Source organism: Andrographis paniculata, unplaced genomic scaffold (assembly GCF_009805555.1).
Source record: "Andrographis paniculata isolate CXL003 unplaced genomic scaffold, ASM980555v1 Contig25END, whole genome shotgun sequence".
In the NCBI taxonomy this organism is placed as follows: Eukaryota; Viridiplantae; Streptophyta; class Magnoliopsida; order Lamiales; family Acanthaceae; genus Andrographis; species Andrographis paniculata.
This window is the reverse complement of record NW_026137546.1, coordinates 145,809-167,691: the sequence shown is the minus strand read 5'-3', so window position 1 is coordinate 167,691 and position 21,883 is coordinate 145,809. Positions and strand designations below refer to the sequence as shown.

General features: G+C 38.5%; 6 protein-coding genes across 12 annotated transcripts; 5 read left to right on the top strand and 1 right to left on the bottom strand.

The window, feature by feature from the left end:
• The first annotated feature begins 928 nt into the window (after positions 1–928).
• LOC127245935 (S-type anion channel SLAH2-like) lies at positions 929–5,453 on the top strand. 5 transcript variants are annotated; one of them, XM_051267097.1, is made up of 8 exons: positions 969–1,139; positions 1,264–1,440; positions 2,712–2,858; positions 3,003–3,168; positions 3,284–3,784; positions 3,874–4,644; positions 4,733–4,764; positions 4,849–5,453. In XM_051267097.1, exons 4-8 carry the CDS (start codon positions 3,019–3,021, stop codon positions 5,234–5,236), a joined length of 1,842 nt encoding a protein of 613 aa, XP_051123054.1. In that variant the 5' UTR covers positions 969–1,139; positions 1,264–1,440; positions 2,712–2,858; positions 3,003–3,018; the 3' UTR covers positions 5,237–5,453. The 5 variants fall into 5 exon arrangements, with proteins under 5 accessions (XP_051123052.1, XP_051123054.1, XP_051123057.1 ...); XM_051267095.1 differs by lacking the exon at positions 2,712–2,858 and having other exon boundaries at positions 929–1,139; XM_051267100.1 differs by lacking the exons at positions 969–1,139; positions 1,264–1,440 and having other exon boundaries at positions 1,868–2,870.
• Positions 5,454–5,703: 250 nt separating this feature from the next.
• On the top strand, positions 5,704–8,787 carry LOC127245958 (rust resistance kinase Lr10-like). Its single transcript, XM_051267126.1, has 5 exons — positions 5,704–6,462; positions 6,625–6,660; positions 6,781–6,813; positions 6,909–7,936; positions 8,353–8,787. Exons 1-5 carry the CDS (start codon positions 5,796–5,798, stop codon positions 8,482–8,484), a joined length of 1,896 nt encoding a protein of 631 aa, XP_051123083.1. The 5' UTR covers positions 5,704–5,795; the 3' UTR covers positions 8,485–8,787.
• Positions 8,788–8,981: 194 nt separating this feature from the next.
• On the top strand, positions 8,982–11,610 carry LOC127245959 (rust resistance kinase Lr10-like). 2 transcript variants are annotated; one of them, XM_051267127.1, is made up of 4 exons: positions 8,982–9,729; positions 9,915–9,941; positions 10,047–10,082; positions 10,245–11,610. In XM_051267127.1, the coding sequence occupies exons 1-4, from the start codon at positions 8,997–8,999 to the stop codon at positions 11,336–11,338; spliced, it is 1,890 nt and encodes a 629-aa protein (XP_051123084.1). In that variant the 5' UTR covers positions 8,982–8,996; the 3' UTR covers positions 11,339–11,610. The 2 variants fall into 2 exon arrangements, with proteins under 2 accessions (XP_051123084.1, XP_051123085.1); XM_051267128.1 differs by having other exon boundaries at positions 10,050–10,082; positions 10,245–11,609.
• A 1,168-nt stretch (positions 11,611–12,778) lies between these two features.
• On the top strand, positions 12,779–15,413 carry LOC127245946 (rust resistance kinase Lr10-like). The gene is made up of 4 exons (XM_051267114.1): positions 12,779–13,542; positions 13,946–13,966; positions 14,080–14,112; positions 14,224–15,413. Exons 1-4 carry the CDS (start codon positions 12,786–12,788, stop codon positions 15,354–15,356), a joined length of 1,944 nt encoding a protein of 647 aa, XP_051123071.1. The 5' UTR covers positions 12,779–12,785; the 3' UTR covers positions 15,357–15,413.
• A 1,619-nt stretch (positions 15,414–17,032) lies between these two features.
• Positions 17,033–19,272, bottom strand: LOC127245865 (uncharacterized). The gene is made up of 4 exons (XM_051266963.1): positions 18,938–19,272; positions 17,848–18,166; positions 17,557–17,615; positions 17,033–17,428 (listed from the first exon to the last, which is right to left on the bottom strand). The coding sequence occupies exons 1-4, from the start codon at positions 19,185–19,187 to the stop codon at positions 17,397–17,399; spliced, it is 660 nt and encodes a 219-aa protein (XP_051122920.1). The 5' UTR covers positions 19,188–19,272; the 3' UTR covers positions 17,033–17,396.
• Positions 19,273–19,476: 204 nt separating this feature from the next.
• Positions 19,477–21,673, top strand: LOC127245867 (ubiquitin-conjugating enzyme E2-17 kDa). Of its 2 annotated transcripts, XM_051266965.1 has the most exons (6): positions 19,531–19,643; positions 19,783–19,861; positions 20,128–20,173; positions 20,918–21,045; positions 21,145–21,249; positions 21,332–21,673. In XM_051266965.1, the coding sequence occupies exons 3-6, from the start codon at positions 20,158–20,160 to the stop codon at positions 21,473–21,475; spliced, it is 393 nt and encodes a 130-aa protein (XP_051122922.1). In that variant the 5' UTR covers positions 19,531–19,643; positions 19,783–19,861; positions 20,128–20,157; the 3' UTR covers positions 21,476–21,673. The 2 variants fall into 2 exon arrangements, with proteins under 2 accessions (XP_051122921.1, XP_051122922.1); XM_051266964.1 differs by lacking the exon at positions 20,128–20,173 and having other exon boundaries at positions 19,477–19,643.
• Positions 21,674–21,883: the final 210 nt, after the last annotated feature.

Genomic DNA, 21,883 nt, shown 5'->3' with positions numbered 1-21,883 from the left:
TACAAACAACCCATTCCAATCCCCAACCAATAAGATTCAAAATCGAATACAAACAAATAAGGAGAAATCAACGATACCAAAAGGAACATCCGAAGATGACGAGACCGTTGATCGGAACCGGGTTGAAATTATCTCTTACTTGTCGATTCTCTCGTGTGCGTGGATAAAAATTGTCTCTCTCAATCTCTACCAATCTCTACATCCAATTGACTCTTCTCCCAACAAAAGCGGCTAGGGCAACAAGTGACAAAAGTAAGTTTTTAATTCTTCTTGGGTTAACTTGAATTGTTGGACTTCCAACACATAAGAGAAACCCAAAGCCAACAGTTACATCTATCTACGTATGTATATTTCTTTAAAATTTGAGACATTCTAAATCATTTACGTCATTCTTTTATTTATACACTTTTCATTCTTTCATAACGCTATATAATTTTTTTTTAATAGTTTATACAAATGTTTTATATAAACACTCCCCCGTCCACCAAGTATATAATGAAGCCAGAGAAAATAATATGTAAAAGGTTATAAAATATTTATATCAAGTGTAATATTAAAAAAGACGTGATAATTTTTTTATTTTAAATAAAAAAAAAAAGAGAGCATGTTTTATGAACAAAAAAAAAAAAAAAGAACATACAAAAGTTACATGAATATGACGACACTAATATTTTATGCGAGGTAGGGGTCTGGGCTTGTTAGGCTCTGGAGCTCATCCACAAAATAACCCTCTTGAATGAATAAGGCTAAATCTTAACTGGGCTTGTTAAGGTCCATTTTATATGATTTATTAGGCCCATTAATGAGGCCCAAAATTATGTATTAGTGCGTAGTTTCTTACTCAGAGTCGAACTAGTTTCTTCGCACTGACAGGTTTGGCTTGCAACGCTAAATATGCTTGCTTAACCAGTTCTGATGTTGGTTGGTATTCTCTTACAAAAAGCTATTACATCAAAGATGGAATCCGCATCTAATGTGTAATCTCAGTAGACGTTGATTTTTCTCCTTGTTTATTTTTCACGGGACGTCATTAAGAATTTTTTAATGCAGTTTCTTAGATGCTTCTCTTTGTAGTTTCTTTATTTATTTCAGGAGGGTTTATTTGCTCAAGTTAACAGTTCGATCCAGTTGGGCGTGGGGTATGTTTGGCTGACTTGCTTTTTCTTCACATTTCGTTCAGATCTTTTGCTACAAAAACCTCCTTGATTACAGGCTTGATCCAGTTTTTAATCATTGTTATAGTTATACCAATCTATTTGACAGATTTTCAGGGTTTCTGAATTCAGATGGCCAAATTAGGGAAGACTGTTGGAAGTTACCAAGACGGCGCCTACACCGAATTTGGGGTCCCTCAAATTTCAAATATTAATTTTCAATTCAGGAGGAAAAAACAAAAATGGGAATGGCGCCGTACGTGGACTGTCTCACCGTCATCGATGGGTATTTAAATGAAATTATTTAATTCCTTTACTTTAATGTCTGCCTCAGTTACAACATTTTTCTGCGTGGGGACAGTTTTCATTGTCTTTCTACTTTAAATGCATGAATAGGATACACTGATATGTTTTGTGTACACATTTTTGCCTGTATTCGTATGCCATACTTTGGCTCAATGATGGTGGGGATATTTTAGGCTGTCCCGGGAATGAATGGTGATGAAGCTGCCAATATCATTTCCAATTCCTCCTCTGGAAAAATATCACTTTCATTTTTATATTGTGTTGAATTTGATGTTCTTTGGAGGACTGCTTGTCTTGTGAGGTAGTTGTCAATGTGTTTGACAAATGAGTGGATGATAATCTTTTATATATTGCAGTTGAGTTGTAGTACAGATCTATTCGTATATATTTTTTGCTTTCTTTATTGAGGTTGAAAATAATATCTGGGAATATGCTTTGGTCATTTCACCATGACTTTTATTGGCATCTTGTGAAAAATTTATATATTTGTGTCATTTCACCTGTGTTTATCCTTGTTAGCTGAATGGTTAGGATTTAATCATTTTGTTTGACCTGGAAACCTCTGGTTAAGCACAGAAATTGTTTGGAAAGATCTGGGGACTTATTTATTGCTTTTAATATGCGCTGTCCATTCTTTAAATCATTGAGTGTGTGTGTGTGTGTTCATATACATGTAGCTATATATGTGTAGCTGGATTGAGCTGTCCATATAAAGTTAATAACCTGTAAAAGTATTTGTTGAATTGTTATAGTTCAGGAAAAGTACAAAATAAAAATGGGTTCGGCAAGGCAAGTCTCAACTACTGTAGGAAATGATAGTTTTAGGCATATAAATCATTGAGTCATTTTATTCGTTGTTGGATCAATTATTTGGATTGACCAGAACAGGCACAGGAACATAGGAAACCATGGCTGTTTTAAACATTACAGCTTGAGATTATTTTTGCTTGAATCTTACCTAATACGGTGATAAGATATTGTCTTTATCTTGTTTATTAGTTGTATATTACAAAGGTTCAAACCTAATATTAATTTTAAAGCAAGTATGTCAACTCTCTTGCTGATTTGTATACCTAAACTTAATTTCAGTCATACGTTTCGTCTTTTCTAATCTGATGTTGTCTGTGTGTTGAGCGTGTGTCGTTGTCGTTGTGGGCAGCTGTTTTTTTTCATTGTTTACTGGACTGGTGTGCTGAATATTCATGTTTTGTCTGTACATATACATATATGTATGTATGTTTGTTTCTATAGGTTTCTGTGCTTGAACTGCCCGGACTATCTGGTAAAGACTGCATAGAAGAACACCATCACAATATCTCTCTGCAGTTTTAAATTTCGAGGTGTTATATTTTTAAGCTTTTTCATAATCAAGATTTAGTGGAGATTGCAGAGCTTGAGGTTAGCTAAGAAGTGATCATCTCTTACTCAATTTCTGCTGTGTGTCCATTTTTTCCTTCATGATTTACTTCTTTGCTTCAAGTATTTCATCTTTAGTCACATTCATGTCAAACTTCAGTAATACTGAATAATTCTTTCTTGCAGAGTTGGTAGAACTTTAATGGAGAATAGCAAGAAGGACCAATCCTCTCAGGGCGATCAGGCTGAATCACTTCCATCGTTGATCAAGGCCATTGGTGATCATGAGGTGGCTGGTTTTGATAGTACTCAAGATGCAAAAACCTTTCATCATTTGAACGCCTCGACTTTTGTAAGTTACTATATATTCAATCAGAAATGCTGTTTTTCATATGATTAGTGTGTTTTCATCTGACATACTTCGGACATGGATGGATGATAATCCTCTATCGTTTTGATGATCTCAGGGTATTGAAGCAGCTGCAAGAGGAGATGACAGTGTTCGATATATGCCAGAAAGGACGCATTCTCTATCCATTAGCATGCCCTCCTCCCCTATTGAAAATTGCATGCCTAACACAAAGAAAGTTGTCTTCAGAGATGATGTTAGAACTATCAGCCATGAAATTCCTAACCCTACTGCTATGTATGAAAATTTCGGCAATCCGAAGAAGAAGGCCAAGTTTTACTCCCAGCCAATGCCGAAAGGTTCTGTGCTGAATGAGGCTGCCATGAATGGATACAATTCCAACCTTCCACGATCGAATCCTCCAAATAAGCTGAGAGATCACAGATTTGACTCTTTCAAGACATGGTCTGGAAGACTCGAGAGACAAATATCAATTCTCCGAGGTAAACGTAGAGAACCTGAGCAAAATCCTCCTGCTCAGCAGCATTCAGAAGTAGATACTTTACCCGTGGATCGATATTTTGATGCATTGGAAGGTCCAGAATTGGATACACTACGGGTATGTCTTCTTAACGGCTTTCTTTGCTGAATTTTTCTTCCTTCAATGTTTTGTTGCCGTGATCTTAACCAAGGGAATTTTTTCTACAGGCCACAGAAACATCAGCTCTTCCAGACGACAAGACATGGCCATTCCTTCTACGATTTCCCGTCTCTTCATTTGGTATCTGTCTTGGAGTTAGCAGCCAAGCCATCATGTGGAAAACCTTGGCCTCTGTTGATTCCACAAAGTTCCTACACGTGAACATAGATGTGAATCTTATTCTCTGGCTCATATCTGTGGCGCTTGTCGTGATCATCTCAATCATTTATGGTCTGAAAGTGATTTTCTACTTTGAAGCTGTTCGTCGCGAGTATTACCATCCAATACGTATCAACTTCTTCTTTGCTCCTTGGATCGCTCTTCTCTTCTTGGCTCTTGGTGTCCCCCCAGCAATTACTAAAACACTGCACGCATCCCTTTGGTATGTTCTCATGGTTCCCTTTCTCTGCCTCGAGCTTAAAATCTATGGACAGTGGATGTCTGGAGGACAGAGGAGGCTATCCAAAGTGGCTACCCCTGTAAATCATCTCTCTGTAGTTGGTAACTTTGTCGGCGCTTTGCTCGGTGCTTCAATGGGACTCAAAGAAGGGCCTATCTTCTTCTTTGCTGTGGGGCTTGCTCATTACACTGTCTTGTTCGTCACATTATACCAGAGACTTCCCACGAACGAAACTCTCCCAAAGGAGCTCCACCCGGTTTTCTTCCTTTTTGTGGCTGCACCTAGCGTCGCCTCCATGGCTTGGGCTCGGATTCAAGGGTCCTTCGACTATGGTTCCCGTATTGCTTATTTCATCGCCATGTTCCTTTATTTCTCACTGGTTAGTTTACAAACCTCTAAACCTTGTCATCTGTATGCTATACACTGGCAAGTAACTTACTAACTCGATTTATGATTCTCTTTTACAGGCTGTCCGCGTTAACTTCTTCCGGGGCATTAGGTAAGGTTGCCATTTACTGTCAATTAGAACTTCTTTATTAATCTCTACCAAAGTTAAACACTGAATATGGTATACTATGTATAGGTTTTCGTTGGCATGGTGGGCATACACATTTCCGATGACCGGAGCAGCCATCGCAACCATCAGATACACAGAGGCAGTGTCCAACACAGTGACCAAAACATTAACCGTCATCCTCTGCCTTGTCGCCACACTTACGGTGGCAGCATTACTCGTTACAACCATAATCTACGCCTTTGTGCTCCGGGACTTATTCCCTAACGACGATGCCATTGCCATAAGTGATCGTAGACCTAAAACAACTTGGAGATGGTACCACAGGAGGTCAGGCAGCACAGACAGCAACATCGAACAGTACCTCAAGTATGCGTGCTCGGATGAAAATGACATTGAGGCTGGCGTTAGTCCTCCGACACAGTGTAACCAAGCGAGTTCCGTCAAAGGTGCTTGAAGCAAACAATGGAAGTTTGATGTTGATTGAGATGAGAATGAGCTTTATGAAATTTTGCAGCTGCAGATATTTCATGGCTTATTTGATCATTCTGTGTAACGAAAAATTGGAATGAGATGTTATGATGCTATAGCTATAGTCCAGTGCGAGCTTTTAAACATGCAATGTAAAATATATGAATAAAAGACATGGTGGAAAAAGATTCCTCGCACAACAATTCAAGAGTTTTTACAACTTCACCATAACTTTGCAAGTAAACCATAAACATAGGAAAAAGTAATTTTGTTATTACATCAATAATGCTGGGGAAATGAGGAGACAGGAATGGATCAACTTCACTTCCTTTGGAAATTATTCTATAAATAAACACGATTGAACAATTTCACATATTACCTATAATATATCGAAGTCAACCACCAGATTAGCTTTGATCCTGACGAATAACTATAACAATAATTTCAATCCCTTCACATGTTGACTTGCAGTATTGCATTGACCCTATGCATTTCCTTCTCCCTACCATTTGAATGTAAAAGTGAGCAAGCCCATTGTCTTGATCATGTCTCCTGCGAACACCTTCTTTCCAATTCCCACAATGTTCATTCTTCTACTTTTCTTTACTTTTAATGATTCAAGTAATCCCACCAATTCCTTGTCTTGTGGTAAGGACAGAGTCAACAATTACCCTGTCAATGTGACGGTAGGATACATTTCCTGCAGCGATCGGTTCCTGTTAGATTGCCAGAACAATCAGACTGTTCTTGTTAGAGATTCAGAAAGGTATTTTGTTCAAGAAATCAGTCGCAAGAAAAAGAGAATAAGGATCGTTGACAGCAGCATACAGACGAGAAATCTTTCCTCTTGTCCAGTAAATTCCATCAACAATGATGTATGTTGGAACCACTATAGTTATGACAGGAAAATCCTTGTTTGGAATGCATATGTAGCATTCATCCATTGTTTGTCGGCTATGAGTTCTGTGAAATATGTTAAAGCTCCATTCTGTGGCAACACAAGAAATACATATATCAATTCTTCGAAAGTATACAGTTATGTCATGGTTGGAGAATATGGAAAAGTCCTGCAGGTTTCGGATTTAGAAGAGTCTTGTACAGTGGACAGAGTGGTTTTAGTTTCGAGACGTGGATCTACTATGAAGGATAATTCTTCACTGGCCAGCATTTATGAAGCTTTGGCTTACGGAGTAGAACTTCGGTGGTCTAAAGGTTGGTGAACATATATCTTCAACCTTTCAATTCTAATGTCTCTGGTGAATTTCAGCACTTAAATTAATGGTTTGCTTCCTTCTCCACATTTTAGATTTGTGCTTTAATTTCTCTTTTTGATCTATTATTCTTAAGTTACTGATGCTAATTTTGCTTCAACAGATCATCATTCAACTTCTTGGTGGTGGATGTGGCCAGGTGAGTTTTCGATCTTCTCAAAAGAGATAAAATTTGTGTCTTCATGAACTTTGGTTTTGATAATCTTAGCATACTCCAATATTCTCTAATCTTTACGTGTTTCCATTTTCTTGACAACAGTAACCGTACTTTATTATGCTTCATGGTTGATAGGTAAGAACCAATGTTATTGAACCTTCATCAAGATGCTAGTTTTTAATGTAACGTTGAAACCATTTTTTTTTTGTGTGTGTGTGCTAATGATGCAGCTGCCCTCGTACCTTTAAAGTTTATAATTGGGTTCCCTCTCTTGATTTGGCTTGTGGTGCATACATGGCGGAGACGTCATTTATCCATGGATAAAAGCATTGAAGACTTTCTACATGGACAGCATAACTTAGCCCCAATAAAGTATACTTACTCTGAGATAAAGAAAATGACCAACAACTTTACCCAAAAATTGGGGGAAGGAGGTTATGGAACGGTATATAAAGGAAAACTTCGCAGTGGTCCTCATGTTGCAATAAAGGTGATGGACGAATCGATCGCTAGTGAGGAAGAATTCATTAATGAAGTAAGCACTATCGGGCGCATCCATCATGTAAATATAGTGCAACTCATTGGTTTTTGTGTGGAACGTAAAAAGAATGCCTTGGTGTATGAATTTCTTCCCAACGGTTCCCTTGAAAAAAACTTAGACAGCCTTGTCTTCACAATTGAGAAAATGCTCGAAATTTCACTTGGAGTGGCGCGTGGGATCAACTACTTACACCATGGATGCAACATGCAAATTCTCCATTTCGACATCAAGCCTCATAATATACTGCTCGACGACAACTTTGATGCCAAGATATCTGATTTTGGACTTGCGCTGCTGCATCCCACTAATGAGAGTTGCATAAATCTACCGGCCGCAAGAGGAACAATGGGATATATGGCACCTGAGATGTTCTATGGAAACATGAGCCGCATCTCCTACAAGGCTGATATCTATAGTTTCGGAATGATGTTGATGGAAATTCTAAGTAGAAGGAGAAACATTAATCCTTTCGCTGAAAACATGGGGCAAATACACTTTCCATCATGGGTATACGATGAGCTGCATGCCGGAAGAGATATAGATGTAAAGGATGCAACAGAAGACGAGAAGAGAATAGTGAAAAAGATCATTATAGTGGCATTATGGTGCATACAGATGAGGCCATCAGATCGGCCTCCCATGAACAAAGTAGTAGATATGCTTGAAAGTGAGAATGGACCACAAATGCCTCCAAAGCCATTTGTAGCTCCGCTTGAGGTATCTAGCAATAACAATGGCATAGCAACAACTTACATATGTGACCTTGTACATAGTTGAAAGTTGAGCATTGTGGTGTAGGTGATGTGTTTTAGAAATTTGTAGCAACTGGTTTTTATGATAATTTGAAACTAGTGGCTATGTATTGTACCCTCTGTTTTCTGTAGCACAAATGTAAGAAGAGTGCTCGCTGGCAGCTTTCAGTTGCTGAATTGCTGCTATTCAGAGCCATGTTAACTTTTTCTTTCTTCTATTTCTTCCTTTTTTATATTAATTTTGTTGGTTTGATGATTTCTTATAGAGTTATTGAACATTTCTTTTATGGATGAATTATTTATTTCAAGACACTAAAATGTTTCTCCAGACAACAAGATTTGGCTGTTTCTTCTGCACTTGACAATCTCTTCATTTTGTAGATCTGTATGGCCTCTTCCGATCAACAAAGTTCCTACATTTCAGGCCAACACATTCTGTTCCAATTTGACCTTTCTGGTCTGTTGAAGAAAGGGTGGTCTTTTTTCTATTGGGAGTACTCTTTTCCTGGCTAATATTATTTGCTAGTAAAATCTCCATGGTCAAACCTTCCTAGTATATTTTGTGCATTCTTGCTCTGCATTGTATCCCTTTTGTTTGGCCTTCTCTATTGGCATGTATTTTTTTTCTTCTTTGCTCTTTTTGTAAAAGATTTTGTATAGGGTGGTGTATACTCCCTTTTTAAAATGTACAGGTGAGGTTCACCTTAATCTTTTTCATATTACTAACCAGCTTGCTACCAAGAATTTCCTGTTACTTCTCTTCATGGAAATTACAGCACCAATTAGATTTTACTTCAACAAATAAAAATGTTTTTGGTAATTTGCAGAGGAAGAACAAAGGTTTCTTCAGGTCAAGGGGTGGGTCTCCGGCACCTATTTTTCCACAGAGCAATAAAAGTTCGTGTCTTTTAAGAAACTTCACGTTGACTTGCATTAATTAATTCGTTGACCCTAGCCGTGTAATATGGGGTAGAGTAAGATAAGTAAAACCATTTCCGTTGTACCAGAGGCAGAGAGTTTGAAGCATGTCCGTTGGAAGCAGATTCTTCTCACCCTTTCCCTCCTCAATCTTGCTTCCTCTTCTTCTACTTTTTACCTCCAATAATCTCAGTGGCCGTGCCAGCACTACTCCCACTTCAGCGCTACCTTCCTCATCTTGCGGTATGGAAGGTGTCAGTATGTACCCCATCGATGTGACGATAGGTTATTCAACTCACTGCCACAGTCGGGTCCTGCTAGATTGTCAGAACAATGGGGCTGTTTTAGTTATAGGGTCAGAATTGTATCTTGTCCAACAACTCAACGACAAAGATCAAACAATAAGGGTAGCTGACCCTGGCATACACAGGGGAAACCTTTCCTCTTGCCCACTTAATTTCAATACTTATGATCCATGCAGGAAATATTACAACCCAGTCCTTGATTCAAGCAACAGGAAATATCACAACGCAGTCCTTGATTCAAGCAACGCTCTAGTAGCATTCATTCATTGTTTGTCGGCTGTGAGCTCTGTGAAATATGTGAAAGCTCCATTCTGTGGCAACACAAGCAATACATTTACCAATTCTTCAAAAGTACACAGTTATGTAATGGTTGGAGAATATGGAGATGATCTGCAGGTTTCAGATTTAGAAGAGTCTTGTACAGTGGACAGAGTGGTTTGGTTTTTGAGACCAGAATATATTATGAGGGATAACTACTCGCTGGCCACCATTTATGAAGCTTTGGCTTACGGCGCAGAGCTTCCGTTGTATAAAGGTTGGTGAGCACATACACACACACGTATATATATATGCATATGTCTTCAATCCTTCAGTTCTAATGTCTCTGATGAATTTCAGCACTGTAATTAATTGTTTGCTTCTTTCTCTGTATTTTAGGTTAGTGCTTTCCCTTTTTGATCTATTATTCTTAACTCACTGATGCTATGTTTGATTGAACAGATACACCGGAGTGGTTGTGGTGGATACGTGAGTGTTTGATCTTTGTAAAAGAGATATATACATATATTGTTTTAAAATCTTAGCATACTCCAATCTTCTCTAACCTTTTACTTGTTTCCATTTTCTTCACAGCAGTAGGCATACTTTATTATGCTTCATGGTTGATAGGTAAGAACCAAGCCCTTCTGCTAGATATGTACATTTTATGAACCAATGCTTAATTGAGCCTTCATACTTTTTACTCAGAAGTTGATTTCGCCTTCTTTGATCTTTTTTTTCAGCTAACCACTTTTATTGTTATTTATATATATTTTTTTGCTAACGATGCAGCCGCACTCATAGCTTTGAAATTTATAATTGGGTTCCCTCTCTTGATTTGGCTTGTGGTGCATACATGGCGGAGACGCCATTTATCCATGGATAAAAGCATTGAAGACTTTCTACATGGACAACATAACTTAGCCCCGATAAAGTATACTTACTCCGAGATAAAGAAAATGACCAACAGCTTTACCCAAAAATTGGGGGAAGGAGGCTGTGGAACTGTATATAAAGGAAAACTTCGTAGTGGTCCTCACGTTGCAATAAAGGTGATGGACCAATCGATTGCTAGTGAGGAAGAGTTCATCAATGAAGTAGGCACTATCGGGCGCATTCACCATGTGAATATAGTGCAACTCATTGGTTTTTGTGTGGAACATAAAAAGTATGCATTGGTGTACGAATTTCTCCCCAACGGTTCCCTTGAAAAAAACTTAGGTAGCGTTGGCTTAACATTCGAGAAAATGCTTGAAATTGCACTTGGAGTGGCGCGCGGGATCAACTACTTACACCATGGCTGCAATATGCAAATTCTCCATTTCGACATCAAGCCTCATAATATACTCCTTGATGACAACTTCCATGCCAAGATATCTGATTTTGGACTTGCACTACTACATCCTATTGACGAGAGTTTCATAAATCTGACAGGCGCAAGAGGAACAATGGGGTATATGGCACCTGAAATGTTCTATGGAAACATGGGCCGCATCTCCTACAAAGCCGATATCTATAGCTTTGGAATGATGTTGATGGAAATTGTAAGTGGAAGGAGAAACGTGAATCCTTTTGTTGAAAACATGGGGCAAATACATTTTCCATCGTGGGTATATGAGGAGCTGCGTGCTGGAAGAGATATAGATGTAAAAGATGCAACGGAGGATGAAAAGAGAATAGTGAAGAAGATTGTTATAGTGGCATTGTGGTGCATACAGATGAGGCCATCGGATCGGCCTCCCATGAACAAAGTAGTAGAGATGCTTGAAAGTGAGAATGGACCAAAAATGCCTCCAAAACCATTCGTAGCTCCACTTGAGGTTGCTAGCCATAGCCATGACAGTGGCATAGCTACAACTTATGTATGTGACCTTGTACCTAGTTGAAAATTGAGCATTGTGGTGTGTGTGATGTGGTTTAGAAATGTGTAACAAGGGAGTTTCATAATAAGATGAAGACTTGAAATTAATGGCTATGTTTTCTCTCTTTTCTATAGCACAAATGAAAAAGATTGTCCTTGCTATTGATAAGTGCAGAGCTTTTAGTTCTTGCCAAACTAGCAGATGAAAAACAATTCCTTGGGGTTTTCACGGCATCCAGACTCCAGCGAGCCGAAAAAATACTCGTCTTTCTTAGCTCTTTTTGGCATGGTAACCATAGCCGTAGCCGTAGCCATAGATAATTGCTCCCTGAAGCTAAGTCTCTTATATTAATTAAACTGTTGAGGACTATGTATACCTAATTATATGAATTTAATCAATGCTCTGTACTGAACATTTGTTGCTATTCTCCTCAACACTGTGCTTCACTAAGGAATTTTATATCTGTAGAGTTGTGTCTAAACTCTAGCCAGATTATGTATGGTTTAGTGTAAACTTGAACTTGAGTACACAATATAGAATGTTGAATGAAACAAAACAAAGCATGTAGTAACGAATGTTGTAGCATTTTCTGTTTTCAAAGCAGTTGGGGATATCCCATAATTGAGTAGCACAGAGGAAATAATGATCAACTAGGTTCCCATACAGCCTCTGTAATTTATCAAAGTAATCACAATTGCAAAGTCAACATCAGGCAAATCTTCAACGGTTTCACTGAAAAATCTCATTTGTATAATTTCTATCAAACCGTTCCTTGCTGAGTCGTCGAAATTCACAGAGTGTATAAATAAATGGATGTGCATAGTTAATTGAAATTAAGAAACAAAAAATGGATGCAATGTAAATATGGGGATGCAATATGAAAATTAATTATGTAGTAATGTTTGAGCATCTTCAGCAATTGGGATAGGGAAAATGAGCTGCCCAGAAACTTCATTTGAAAACCAAGTAGAGGGAAATGATCAACTAAGAAACTTATAATACATCCAAGTCAACCAACAAGTGAACATCAGACAATACTTGTATTAATAATTTCAATTCCTTGCAACATTGCATCTAAAACTTAGTAATGAGGCCGTTACATTCTTGATCATGTCTCATGCAAGCAGGCTATTTGGACGGTATTATACGTGGCCTTGCATCCTCCGTTTAAATATTCAAAAGAATTGGATTTATCCTCTTTGTGTTCAACAGTACCTTTCAATCAGTAAAATATCTTCATTGCATGGAAATTTCATCCTTGGAGGATTTTTTATCCCATGGCTGAATTTATAATGTGGACTGGCCAATGGGTAGCCAGCCACATACACTTGTTTGTATTGGGACAATAATTGTCTAACCCTAACAAAACTCCAAGTTGACTCCAGTATAAACTCCAAGTTGACTTGGATCCATTAGTTGACTCCAGTTTCTCCATATCTACCTATAAACACCTCAAACAAACAACTGGTGCATGCAACAAACATCCTTTGCTGAACCAAACATACGCGAAAGCATGCCTGCAGCAAACAGTTTGCTCTTTCCAATTTCAAGAACCTTTATTCTCCTGCTTTTTCTTTCCTTAAATAATTCCGCTGGCTATTGCACAAGTTTCTCTTCTTTATGCCCTGTTTCATCTTGTGGCAACATCAGTTTCATAATGTTCCCTTTTAGATTGAAGACCGAGTCCTGCGTACACTCCAAGATCAATTATATTGAGCTAGATTGCCACAACAATCAGACTTCGATTCATCCAAGTTCAGGAAGCTGGTATTATGTGCAGGACATAAATTACACAAAGTTCTCAATAAGGCTAATTGAGCCCGGTATAAACAGGAAAAACCTTTCCTCCTGCCCACTTTATTCCAGTGTTTCTGCTGACTGGCACAGTGCGAATTATTTTAGTCCATTACATGGATTATCAGAATTCAATGCAGCTGTGGCATTTATTCACTGCCTGTCTCCTGTGAATTCTGTGACTTATGTGAAAGCTCCATTTTGTGGCAAAAGAAGAAACATCTTTGCCAATTCTTCACAGCCTGATCTATATAGCTATGTTGTGGTTGGAAAAGATCTACAGGTATCGGATTTGGAAGAGTCTTGTACTGTCGATGCAGTGGTTTGGGGGCCTTTAAGCACTAGCCATAATCTTTCTTTGCCGAGGATTTATGATAGTTTGGCCTATGGTTTTGAGCTTCAGTTTTACGACTGCTACTTCACAGATTGCAAACGTTAGTATCTCATTTGCTTGTTATTTTATTGGTATTCTTGGTATTTGCATAGAAACTTTCTTATAGAATCAACATAAAATTAAATCAATTTTAAGCTTCAAACTTTCTACTGTATTTTAAACTTCATTATACAAGCATATCGAATTAATGAGCTCTGATCTACTGGTGTTAAATGTCAACAACCGCGGTGACTCCTAGCAAGCTGCAGAGCTTGTTAATTGCTCTGTAAAGAAGTTGTAAGCAGCAGAATAATCAATTTTAATACGTTACCTGCAAGTATGATGCGCGTTGTCCAGTTAGTTGGTGATTTTTAAAAATGGTATTGTGTAGAAATTCAAGTGTTTAACCTAATGAATTTTCTTTTCTAACTTGCTGACACTACATTCCTTTTGAATAATTGCAGTTGTCCGGAATGTGCTGGCATGTAGGTGCTAAATTTCCTCAAATCCACATTGGTTTTGCGTTATCCTAAACATTTTTCTTTAAACCTCTAACTTCTTACTTCTTACTTCTTATGTTACTTTCTTCTGATCACAGATTCAGGGGTAGCTTTAGGAGTAACGGTAGTTGGTAAGAATCAAATCCTAATTAGTAATGTATTATTTCTAAGTTTTTGGTTCAGTACTTAATGTGATCTTCTAGACAACCTTCTTTTTTTTTCTTTGGCTTGTGATGATGCAGTTGTGTTCTTAGCTTCGAGGTTCCTAATGTTTGTAATTGGATTCTCTTTCTTGACTTGGCTGGTGGTGCGCAAATGGAAAAGAAGGCATTTATCCATGGATAAAAACATCGAAGAATTTCTACAAAGCCATCAAAGCCTTGCTCCCATAGAGTATACTTACAAGGAGATTAAGAAAATGACCCACAATTTCTCAGTGAAATTGGGTGAAGGAGGCTTTGGAATTGTATACAAAGGAAAACTTCGAAGCGGTCCTTATGTTGCAATAAAAATGATGGAAGCATCCATGGCTAGTGAAGAAGATTTTATGAACGAAGTCGGCTCAATCGGACGGATCCACCATGTCAATGTAGTGCGACTCATTGGATTCTGTGTGGAATACTCAAAGTATGCTTTGGTTTATGAATTTCTTCCTAATGGCTCCCTTGATAGATACCTTTTTAATCAACAAAGTCCTGATGTCCTTGTTGTGACATTGGACAAAATGTTTGAGATTGCACTTGGAGTTGCGCGTGGAATTAGCTATCTGCACTATGGATGTAACTTCCGAATCCTACACTTTGACATCAAGCCTCACAACATACTACTCGATGACAAGTTCAATCCGAAAATATCTGATTTTGGGCTTGCACAGATTCACCCTACTAATGAACGTTTTACCAGTGTGACGGCCGGAAGAGTAAGAGGAACAATTGGGTATATGGCGCCCGAGATGTACTATAATAATATGGGAGGCATTTCCTACAAGGCTGACGTCTATAGCTTTGGAATGATGCTGATGGAAATGGCGAGTAGAAGGAAAAATATGAACTTGTTTGCTGAAGACACAAGCCAAATATACTTCCCATCATGGGTGTACGATCAATTATCAGGTGGAAAAAATATACATGTAAGTGACGGAAGCGAAGAAGAAAAGTTGATGGTGAAGAAGATCATCATAGTGGCATTGTGGTGCATACAACAAAGGCCGTCAGATCGGCCTTCGATGGACAAAGTGATGAAGATGCTCGAAGGTGACTCTGAATTACGGATGCCTCCAAGGCCCTTTGCAGCCCGTCGTGGAACCGATGAGGATGATGGAAGAGCTCCAACTTATAGTGTACAATGCATTGACTTGGATTTGGCTGAAAATTAATTTCTGTGGTGTACAAAACAAAACGTGATATGTCAAAAATATTATTTTAAAAATACAGTCTGCAACTGAGGCTCAAAACAAGTAAGCTAGAGAGATGGATATATTTATCAGCACATTACATTACCACGATTTAACTAAGGTTGTTTCGTATGGACTGTGGTTGTGCTTGGACATTATCGAGACTGCGCCTTTAATGGCTTCGCTGTAATCCTTATCCAAGTTCCTATTCCAAGGCATCACTCCCCCTAGCCCGTCAGCCTCGCCATCGGCAGGATCTGCTCCACCAACGTCTCCGCCGGAACGCCGCCGCAGAACCCCAAGAACATCTCCTTGGAATTTGAAGTCCACTCAAACCACGCCAGCGCGAACGGAATGTAGCCGCCGGAGTAATCGCACCTGGAATTCGAAGTCCCTTTCTAAATTGCATTAACGGTATTAAATTTGTTCACATAGTGACCGTTATATCCCGTCTAAATTCTGTTTCTACGTGATCTATCACTTTTTTTCTCTCCCTCCCCTACCCTTCTCCTTCAACGCCTATCTTTTCTTCCCCTCCTACTCCACCACCGCCGGTGCTCAACCATCGTCCAGCCTCTTCGACCATGTACCTAAGCGCTCTCCACGCACCATCATGATTTTAGCCACCACAATCACCTTTTTCAACTTTTCAACCGTCATCATAGGTGTTTTGTTCCTGCACTCTCTTCTCCTTGCCCAACTACTTTTCTTTTCTTCTCTATTTTTCCTCCGACATTTTTTTTTTTCTAAAAAAAAAACTTTAAATTCTCAAATTAATTTATTTCCTTTTCCAAAAATCCGATCCCTAATCACCTTGACCAGCCAGGCTGCTGCACACGACCAGACACCACACCACAGTAGCGCTGCCGTCGACAACCGCCGGCCACCCACGTCCTAGGCTAGCGTCGCCAGTCTTTCTTTTTAGTTTAATTCAACCCTTAATTTTAATTTCCTCCCATCATCCTGTTCTTGATTCTTCCCAACACAAAAAGTGTATTGATTTTTAAAATTTTTTAGTTTGATATTTTTCTGTTGGGGATCTTGTTTAAATTTTTTTTATTTTTACCAAAAAGAGAAAGAATTTATTCCAATTTGACAACCACCTCTTACCACCGCTCATCGCCGCACAGTCCAGTCGCCCCTATCTGTATTCACCCCGGTCTTCCACAGCCTATCAATTAAAATTAAACTAGATCAACGTTTAATAAAATATTTTATGAAAACAGCAGTAAATTTCTTTTATTAAATTGATTTATAATAATAACGTTTCTTTCTTTATTTTGTATAGTATATTTTTATAAACATTTAATTTAAAAATATTGTGATGTAAATGTATATATATAGGTTACAAGTCATGCAAACACTATCTCATTCATCTTAATTCAAAATAATAATAATAATTTAACAAACCTTTATCAAATAAAACCATGTAAACAAACTCCTCCGTGCTATTGATTTCAAAGGAGATCACAAAAAGCTAACAATATGAGAAATTAATTTGAAGCTACCTAGAAAATATGAGAGATTATTCTGTGCTGATTCAAAGGAATAGTGTATTGTACAAAATCAAAATCAAAAGCAACAAGCTACCACCACACTCGCTAGTGTGAAATTTGAACATGATTCGGATTGGATTCAGTGATGTTGAAATGCATATAGAACTAACTAGTTTCATTTCACAGCTGAAATTGCTTGTCTGGGTAAACTTTCAAGTGACATGGGGTAATTTGGGGTGGAAGAAAGATTCGATTACAAAAATTCACCAAAAAGCCAAGAAAAGTTGTGATACTATCTCTACAATCATTTGTGTTTCTTTTAGCAGGTACAATAGTATCAAAGTGATTCCTCTTGGATCGACCTTATCTGTACCAACATATATGCTCTGCATTCCCGTTGTCCCAGAAAGTTCCAACTAACAAGACTAGGGGAGGATCTTCAAGTCATGACCAGTGTCAACTTCCGGGTTCATAACAAACTTTGGTGCAATGAGAATAGCATCGATGCTTGAACTGGAAAAGCAACTCATTTTCGCGCAATTCTTGTTCTAACACCACCTAAGGAAGCAATAGAGGGTAATATGACCACAAACAATTGGTAAGGCCAACAAGAAACAAGTAATATACAAAGGATTAGGGAGTATAACAAAAGATGAAGCACAGTATGTTCTCAAATATGAACAAACCTTCTATTTCTGCAAATTGAATTTCTTTTACAACATCAGCAGCTGCATTGTACTGAAACCTGCACATATTAAAATTCACTGCAATTAGACCATCAGGACTCAAAAGACAGATACACATTACTATCCAATTACTAGGTTCTATTCATTTGTTCAACTTGTTCGTATATACCGCCCTTAAAGGTCATAGACAATCTTTGGCACGGTGCAGCACACGCAAACCAGAGGAACTCAAATTTTCACTATAAAGCAAATTGAAATTTCCCATCTCACCAGATAGCGTGCAACCATTACCTGTTGGTTAGGGAAACCTCAAGCTCACAATCAGATGAACTTTTCGTAGCGTCCACCAGGACAGTGACAATTTCTGTCTTTCTAGTACTGGCCATGAGTAAATCATACTCTGTGGGAATAATAATTGCAAAGAAATTATCACTTAATTCACTTAAACAGAGTTTTTCAACAGCTGCTAGGGCAATCCTTCTTTTGAGCGTATCAGTATCTGGATCCAAAATGTAGATTGCAAAATCTGTAATTAGTAGTATGCGCTTTTTCATCTTCCCCGAGCCAGTAAACTTCAGAACTTTATCAGCAAAGAGAACCTTCTTGTCACCTGTTGAAATGAAAAAAACAGGAATTCCACTAAGAACATAAACTCCATTGCATGTTGAGAAACATCAATGTGGACCGTGGACATTATACAGGTTATCATCCCACAATTGTAAAGATAATACAATTATATAGATTACAGCATACATTCAGCAATTACAACAATAACAATTTGCAGGCACCACATGTTCACATTCAGAAATTAAAACATTCTTTCCATTCAGTTGTGAAGTGTTTATCCAGATGCCATTTCTACTAATCTACTAATGGCAACAACCCTTCAATTGCTCATGATAGGAAGAAAAATAGTTTGATGGAATTGTATGAACAGCCAACTGATTGTTCAATAATGTGGGCTGCCGCATTAGCTGAAATCAATTGAGGAGTTTAGCTTGAAACTAGCAACAAAACTTAAAAAGTAAATGATGCTCTTCAACGTTCCTTTTCTTCATTAACGTGCATTGCTGCGATCAAGAATCATAAAAGCTAGATGCCTCCAATCTCAGCCGATCAGTACTATCCATATAATCTCCAAGTCATTCCTAATTCTAAGAATTCATAATATCTAGGTTTCCAGCCTCTTGGAATACAGGAGGCCAAAGATAAAAAAAAAATCAGCTATTCTTGAAAATACTGCCATTGCAAAGATCGATGTGCAATAAATATGAACTCGAAGAAACGAAATTGAATCAAGTTGAATTCTCCCCAGCACTGAATATCAAACAACAGCAGTTCAAAAGGAAAGGGAAAACGAAAAGGATAAGTAACAAAAAACCTTGCTTCTCAAGAATTTTCATGATACAAGGTCTGGATTGCACATCGATGTAATCACCCATATAATCCCGATGTCGCGAAGCTTTCCTCCGCATCTTAACTCCCATATAAGGTTCAAGATCCTCCGTCACGATGCTTGAAGACGGTAGCAGCCTTAACCCGCCGCTTCCATCACCTAGGGTTTCGTCATCGTTCCGAGGCGGCGGAACTCCATCGGCAGCTATTTGCACTCGACGGTTCGACCGCGACATATGCACAATGCGGGGAGAGAGTAGGCAGCAAAGGTTCTACTGAACTGCCCCGCCAATGGCTGACACTGACCCTACATAGCGACCGGCTCTGGTTAGTTGATTTGGTTATAAATGAAAAGACAGCGCTGTAAAATAAGTTCTGGTGAAAATTGGCGCGCGCTGTGAAAAGTGAATACGGAAAGGGTAAATTCTGCAGTCAACCTCAACCATCCGATTGGACTTACTGTGTGGAGCCCACGCGGTCAAAATCGAGAGCCAGCCAATCAGCAGCTGGATGTCGACACAATGAATATCCATCCATAGGGAAGACGAAGAGATTCTTCCATCGACTCGTGCCGTGCCCTACGCCCTATAAAACTGCTTTGCTCGATACCCCGAAATTTCCTCTGCAGTTATCGTTTTTCACTTGGCAACCGTAGGGATTCCGCCTCCATACAATCCCGATTCTCATCTCCGGTGCGGTTTTGAACAGCTTCGATTCCCGTTGAGCAAAATGAAATGAAACGTTCTTTCTGTTTATGTTTGTGTAATCTTCTCGTCTCTTGTTTCCGGTAACTAAAGCGGATCTGTGGTTTTTATCTTGTTTGGAATACAGAAATCGATCATGGCGTCGAAGCGGATCTTGAAGGAGCTCAAGGATCTTCAAAAGGACCCACCCACCTCCTGCAGCGCTGGTATATCAATCAATTTTCAACAATATTTTTTTATATTGATAACCCTCAAAACTTAACAGCTAATCCTCGTTTGCTTTGTTAACCAGGCTGAACTTTGGTTTGATTTTTTTCTACTTTATTTTACTCTCGAATCCTTTCCAAGGATGATGATTTCACTTGTGGCTGTTATTATTTTATTGGATTGGGTTAGATCTTGGCAGAACAGTTTTGGATTCTATGTATTTCTAATTATATACCATTGATTGGAGAGTTTTTGCTGGTGACAGTTGATTTTAGAGCTCATTTTCTCCTGGCTTATGTACTTCGTTATGTGTAAGTGAAAGCTTGGATTTTTGCTGTTGAGTTTCCATTGTTAAATCTTGTTTGTTTCTGAAATTGAATTGGTTTGTGTTTGTAGTAGGAGAGGGATTTTCTGATGTGTTTTTATACAAAATAAGATTTGGGAGTTGTGAACATTATGCAGTTTACTTATATCATCTTCTGTGTGGCATTGCATTTGTACTTCAGCACTCATTGGCTTCATTATCTAATGTATTTTGTTTTTGATGGTGGGGTTTCCGTACCTGGTTCATACACATGAAGCATTTTCACTGGGATACTTCATAACTGCTGTATCCTATGTTGGTATTTATGAAATTTTTGGAATGTTGGGAAAGAAAACAGCAAATATGATATGCATATTGAAAATGATTTCTGCAAACAATCTATTTGAAATATACAACTATTTTCAGCCTGTGTGGTCGAGCATTTGCATGTTGTGGCTAATCTTAGAAACAAGTTGTAACGCCACTAAATGTTTTTCTTTTTTTTCGATCATGAAAAACCCTAGTAAACCAGCCACCCCCTTTAGAATTTATGTCTACCCTGCATTTGACTCTTTATCAGTAATCTATTATTGTTGCCATGTATGCAGAATTTGCATTCCTAAACTACATGATTAAGAGTAATCAGTTGTCACGGGCATGCTTTGCTTTGCTTGTTTGTTGAGGTTTAGCTTGTTGCCTGGGTGGAAAAGTTACAATCGATATTTACCAGTAATTTGTGCATGCATTTCAGGTCCTGTTGCTGAAGACATGTTTCATTGGCAAGCTACAATTATGGGTCCTCCGGATAGCCCATATGCAGGCGGCGTGTTCCTAGTCACCATTCATTTTCCTCCGGACTATCCTTTCAAGCCTCCTAAGGTATGTCTTACCTTGTTTTCCAGCAGCACCCCGGTCTCTCTTTCTCACTGCAGACAAACTATCCTTATCTTATCCCATTGCTAACCAAAACCCTTGTAGGTTGCTTTTAGGACAAAAGTTTTCCACCCGAATATTAACAGTAATGGGAGCATATGCCTCGACATATTGAAGGAACAGTGGAGCCCCGCGCTGACCATCTCTAAGGTCTCTTCTTTCTTCGATGTCTTATGCTTTCTGTTCCTGCTTTTGTGCAAATTCACTCATTCACTCAATCACTGGTTCACAGGTGCTGCTCTCTATATGTTCTTTGCTGACGGACCCCAATCCCGACGACCCTTTGGTGCCAGAGATTGCTCATATGTACAAAACAGACAGGGCCAAGTATGAGACGACTGCAAGGAGCTGGACTCAGAAATATGCGATGGGCTAGCCATGGAAGGCTTCGGGAGGTGATTGTCTGCGGGAAGGGAGGGGAGGGATGGGATGCCTTCAATTATCGTGCTCTGTTTACATTTTGTGTCTGGATTCGAACAAGATTGAAAATATGTCACATTGCATGCCTGTGTTGCTGTTGAACTCTCGAATGTGTAGCTATATTATATCTTGTGCAAGTGTTTTTTTATACCTACATGTTGCTCTCGATCCTATAGTCATTGCTTTACCGTTTACATTAGCCTTGATAATTGATTATAATAAGATGTCAACTAGTATGTATGCTAAACCTACCCTAGTGTGACAACAAAGATAGGCTTTTTGCATCAAAACTTATATTATTATTATTATTAAAAATAAATAAAATTTATTACGATCATTATTTTACTTCGTTTGTATTGTGAGT

Excerpts from the sequence above, each read along its gene's own strand:
- LOC127245867 (XM_051266964.1), top strand. The coding sequence starts at position 19,792 with ATGGCGTCGAAGCGGATCTTGAAGGAGCTCAAGGATCTTCAAAAGGAC. Across the intron at positions 19,862-20,917 it reads ACCCACCTCCTGCAGCGCTG|GTCCTGTTGCTGAAGACATG; the intron begins GTATATCAATCA and ends CATGCATTTCAG. Across the intron at positions 21,046-21,144 it reads ATCCTTTCAAGCCTCCTAAG|GTTGCTTTTAGGACAAAAGT; the intron begins GTATGTCTTACC and ends AAACCCTTGTAG.
- LOC127245935 (XM_051267095.1), top strand. The coding sequence starts at position 1,397 with ATGGGAATGGCGCCGTACGTGGACTGTCTCACCGTCATCGATGG. Across the intron at positions 1,441-3,002 it reads TGTCTCACCGTCATCGATGG|AGTTGGTAGAACTTTAATGG; the intron begins GTATTTAAATGA and ends TCTTTCTTGCAG. Across the intron at positions 4,645-4,732 it reads TGTTCCTTTATTTCTCACTG|GCTGTCCGCGTTAACTTCTT; the intron begins GTTAGTTTACAA and ends TCTCTTTTACAG.
- LOC127245865 (XM_051266963.1), bottom strand. The coding sequence starts at position 19,187 with ATGTCGCGGTCGAACCGTCGAGTGCAAATAGCTGCCGATGGAGTTCCG. Across the intron at positions 18,167-18,937 it reads GAAAATTCTTGAGAAGCAAG|GTGACAAGAAGGTTCTCTTT; the intron begins GTTTTTTGTTAC and ends TCATTTCAACAG. Across the intron at positions 17,616-17,847 it reads GAGGTTTCCCTAACCAACAG|GTTTCAGTACAATGCAGCTG; the intron begins GTAATGGTTGCA and ends TAATATGTGCAG.
- LOC127245958 (XM_051267126.1), top strand. The coding sequence starts at position 5,796 with ATGTCTCCTGCGAACACCTTCTTTCCAATTCCCACAATGTTCATTCTT. Across the intron at positions 6,463-6,624 it reads AGAACTTCGGTGGTCTAAAG|ATCATCATTCAACTTCTTGG; the intron begins GTTGGTGAACAT and ends TTGCTTCAACAG. Across the intron at positions 7,937-8,352 it reads CATTTGTAGCTCCGCTTGAG|ATCTGTATGGCCTCTTCCGA; the intron begins GTATCTAGCAAT and ends TTCATTTTGTAG.
- LOC127245959 (XM_051267127.1), top strand. The coding sequence starts at position 8,997 with ATGTCCGTTGGAAGCAGATTCTTCTCACCCTTTCCCTCCTCAATCTTG. Across the intron at positions 9,942-10,046 it reads GGAGTGGTTGTGGTGGATAC|CAGTAGGCATACTTTATTAT; the intron begins GTGAGTGTTTGA and ends TTTTCTTCACAG. Across the intron at positions 10,083-10,244 it reads TTATGCTTCATGGTTGATAG|CCGCACTCATAGCTTTGAAA; the intron begins GTAAGAACCAAG and ends CTAACGATGCAG.
- LOC127245946 (XM_051267114.1), top strand. The coding sequence starts at position 12,786 with ATGCAACAAACATCCTTTGCTGAACCAAACATACGCGAAAGCATGCCT. Across the intron at positions 13,967-14,079 it reads TGTCCGGAATGTGCTGGCAT|ATTCAGGGGTAGCTTTAGGA; the intron begins GTAGGTGCTAAA and ends TTCTGATCACAG. Across the intron at positions 14,113-14,223 it reads TTTAGGAGTAACGGTAGTTG|TTGTGTTCTTAGCTTCGAGG; the intron begins GTAAGAATCAAA and ends GTGATGATGCAG.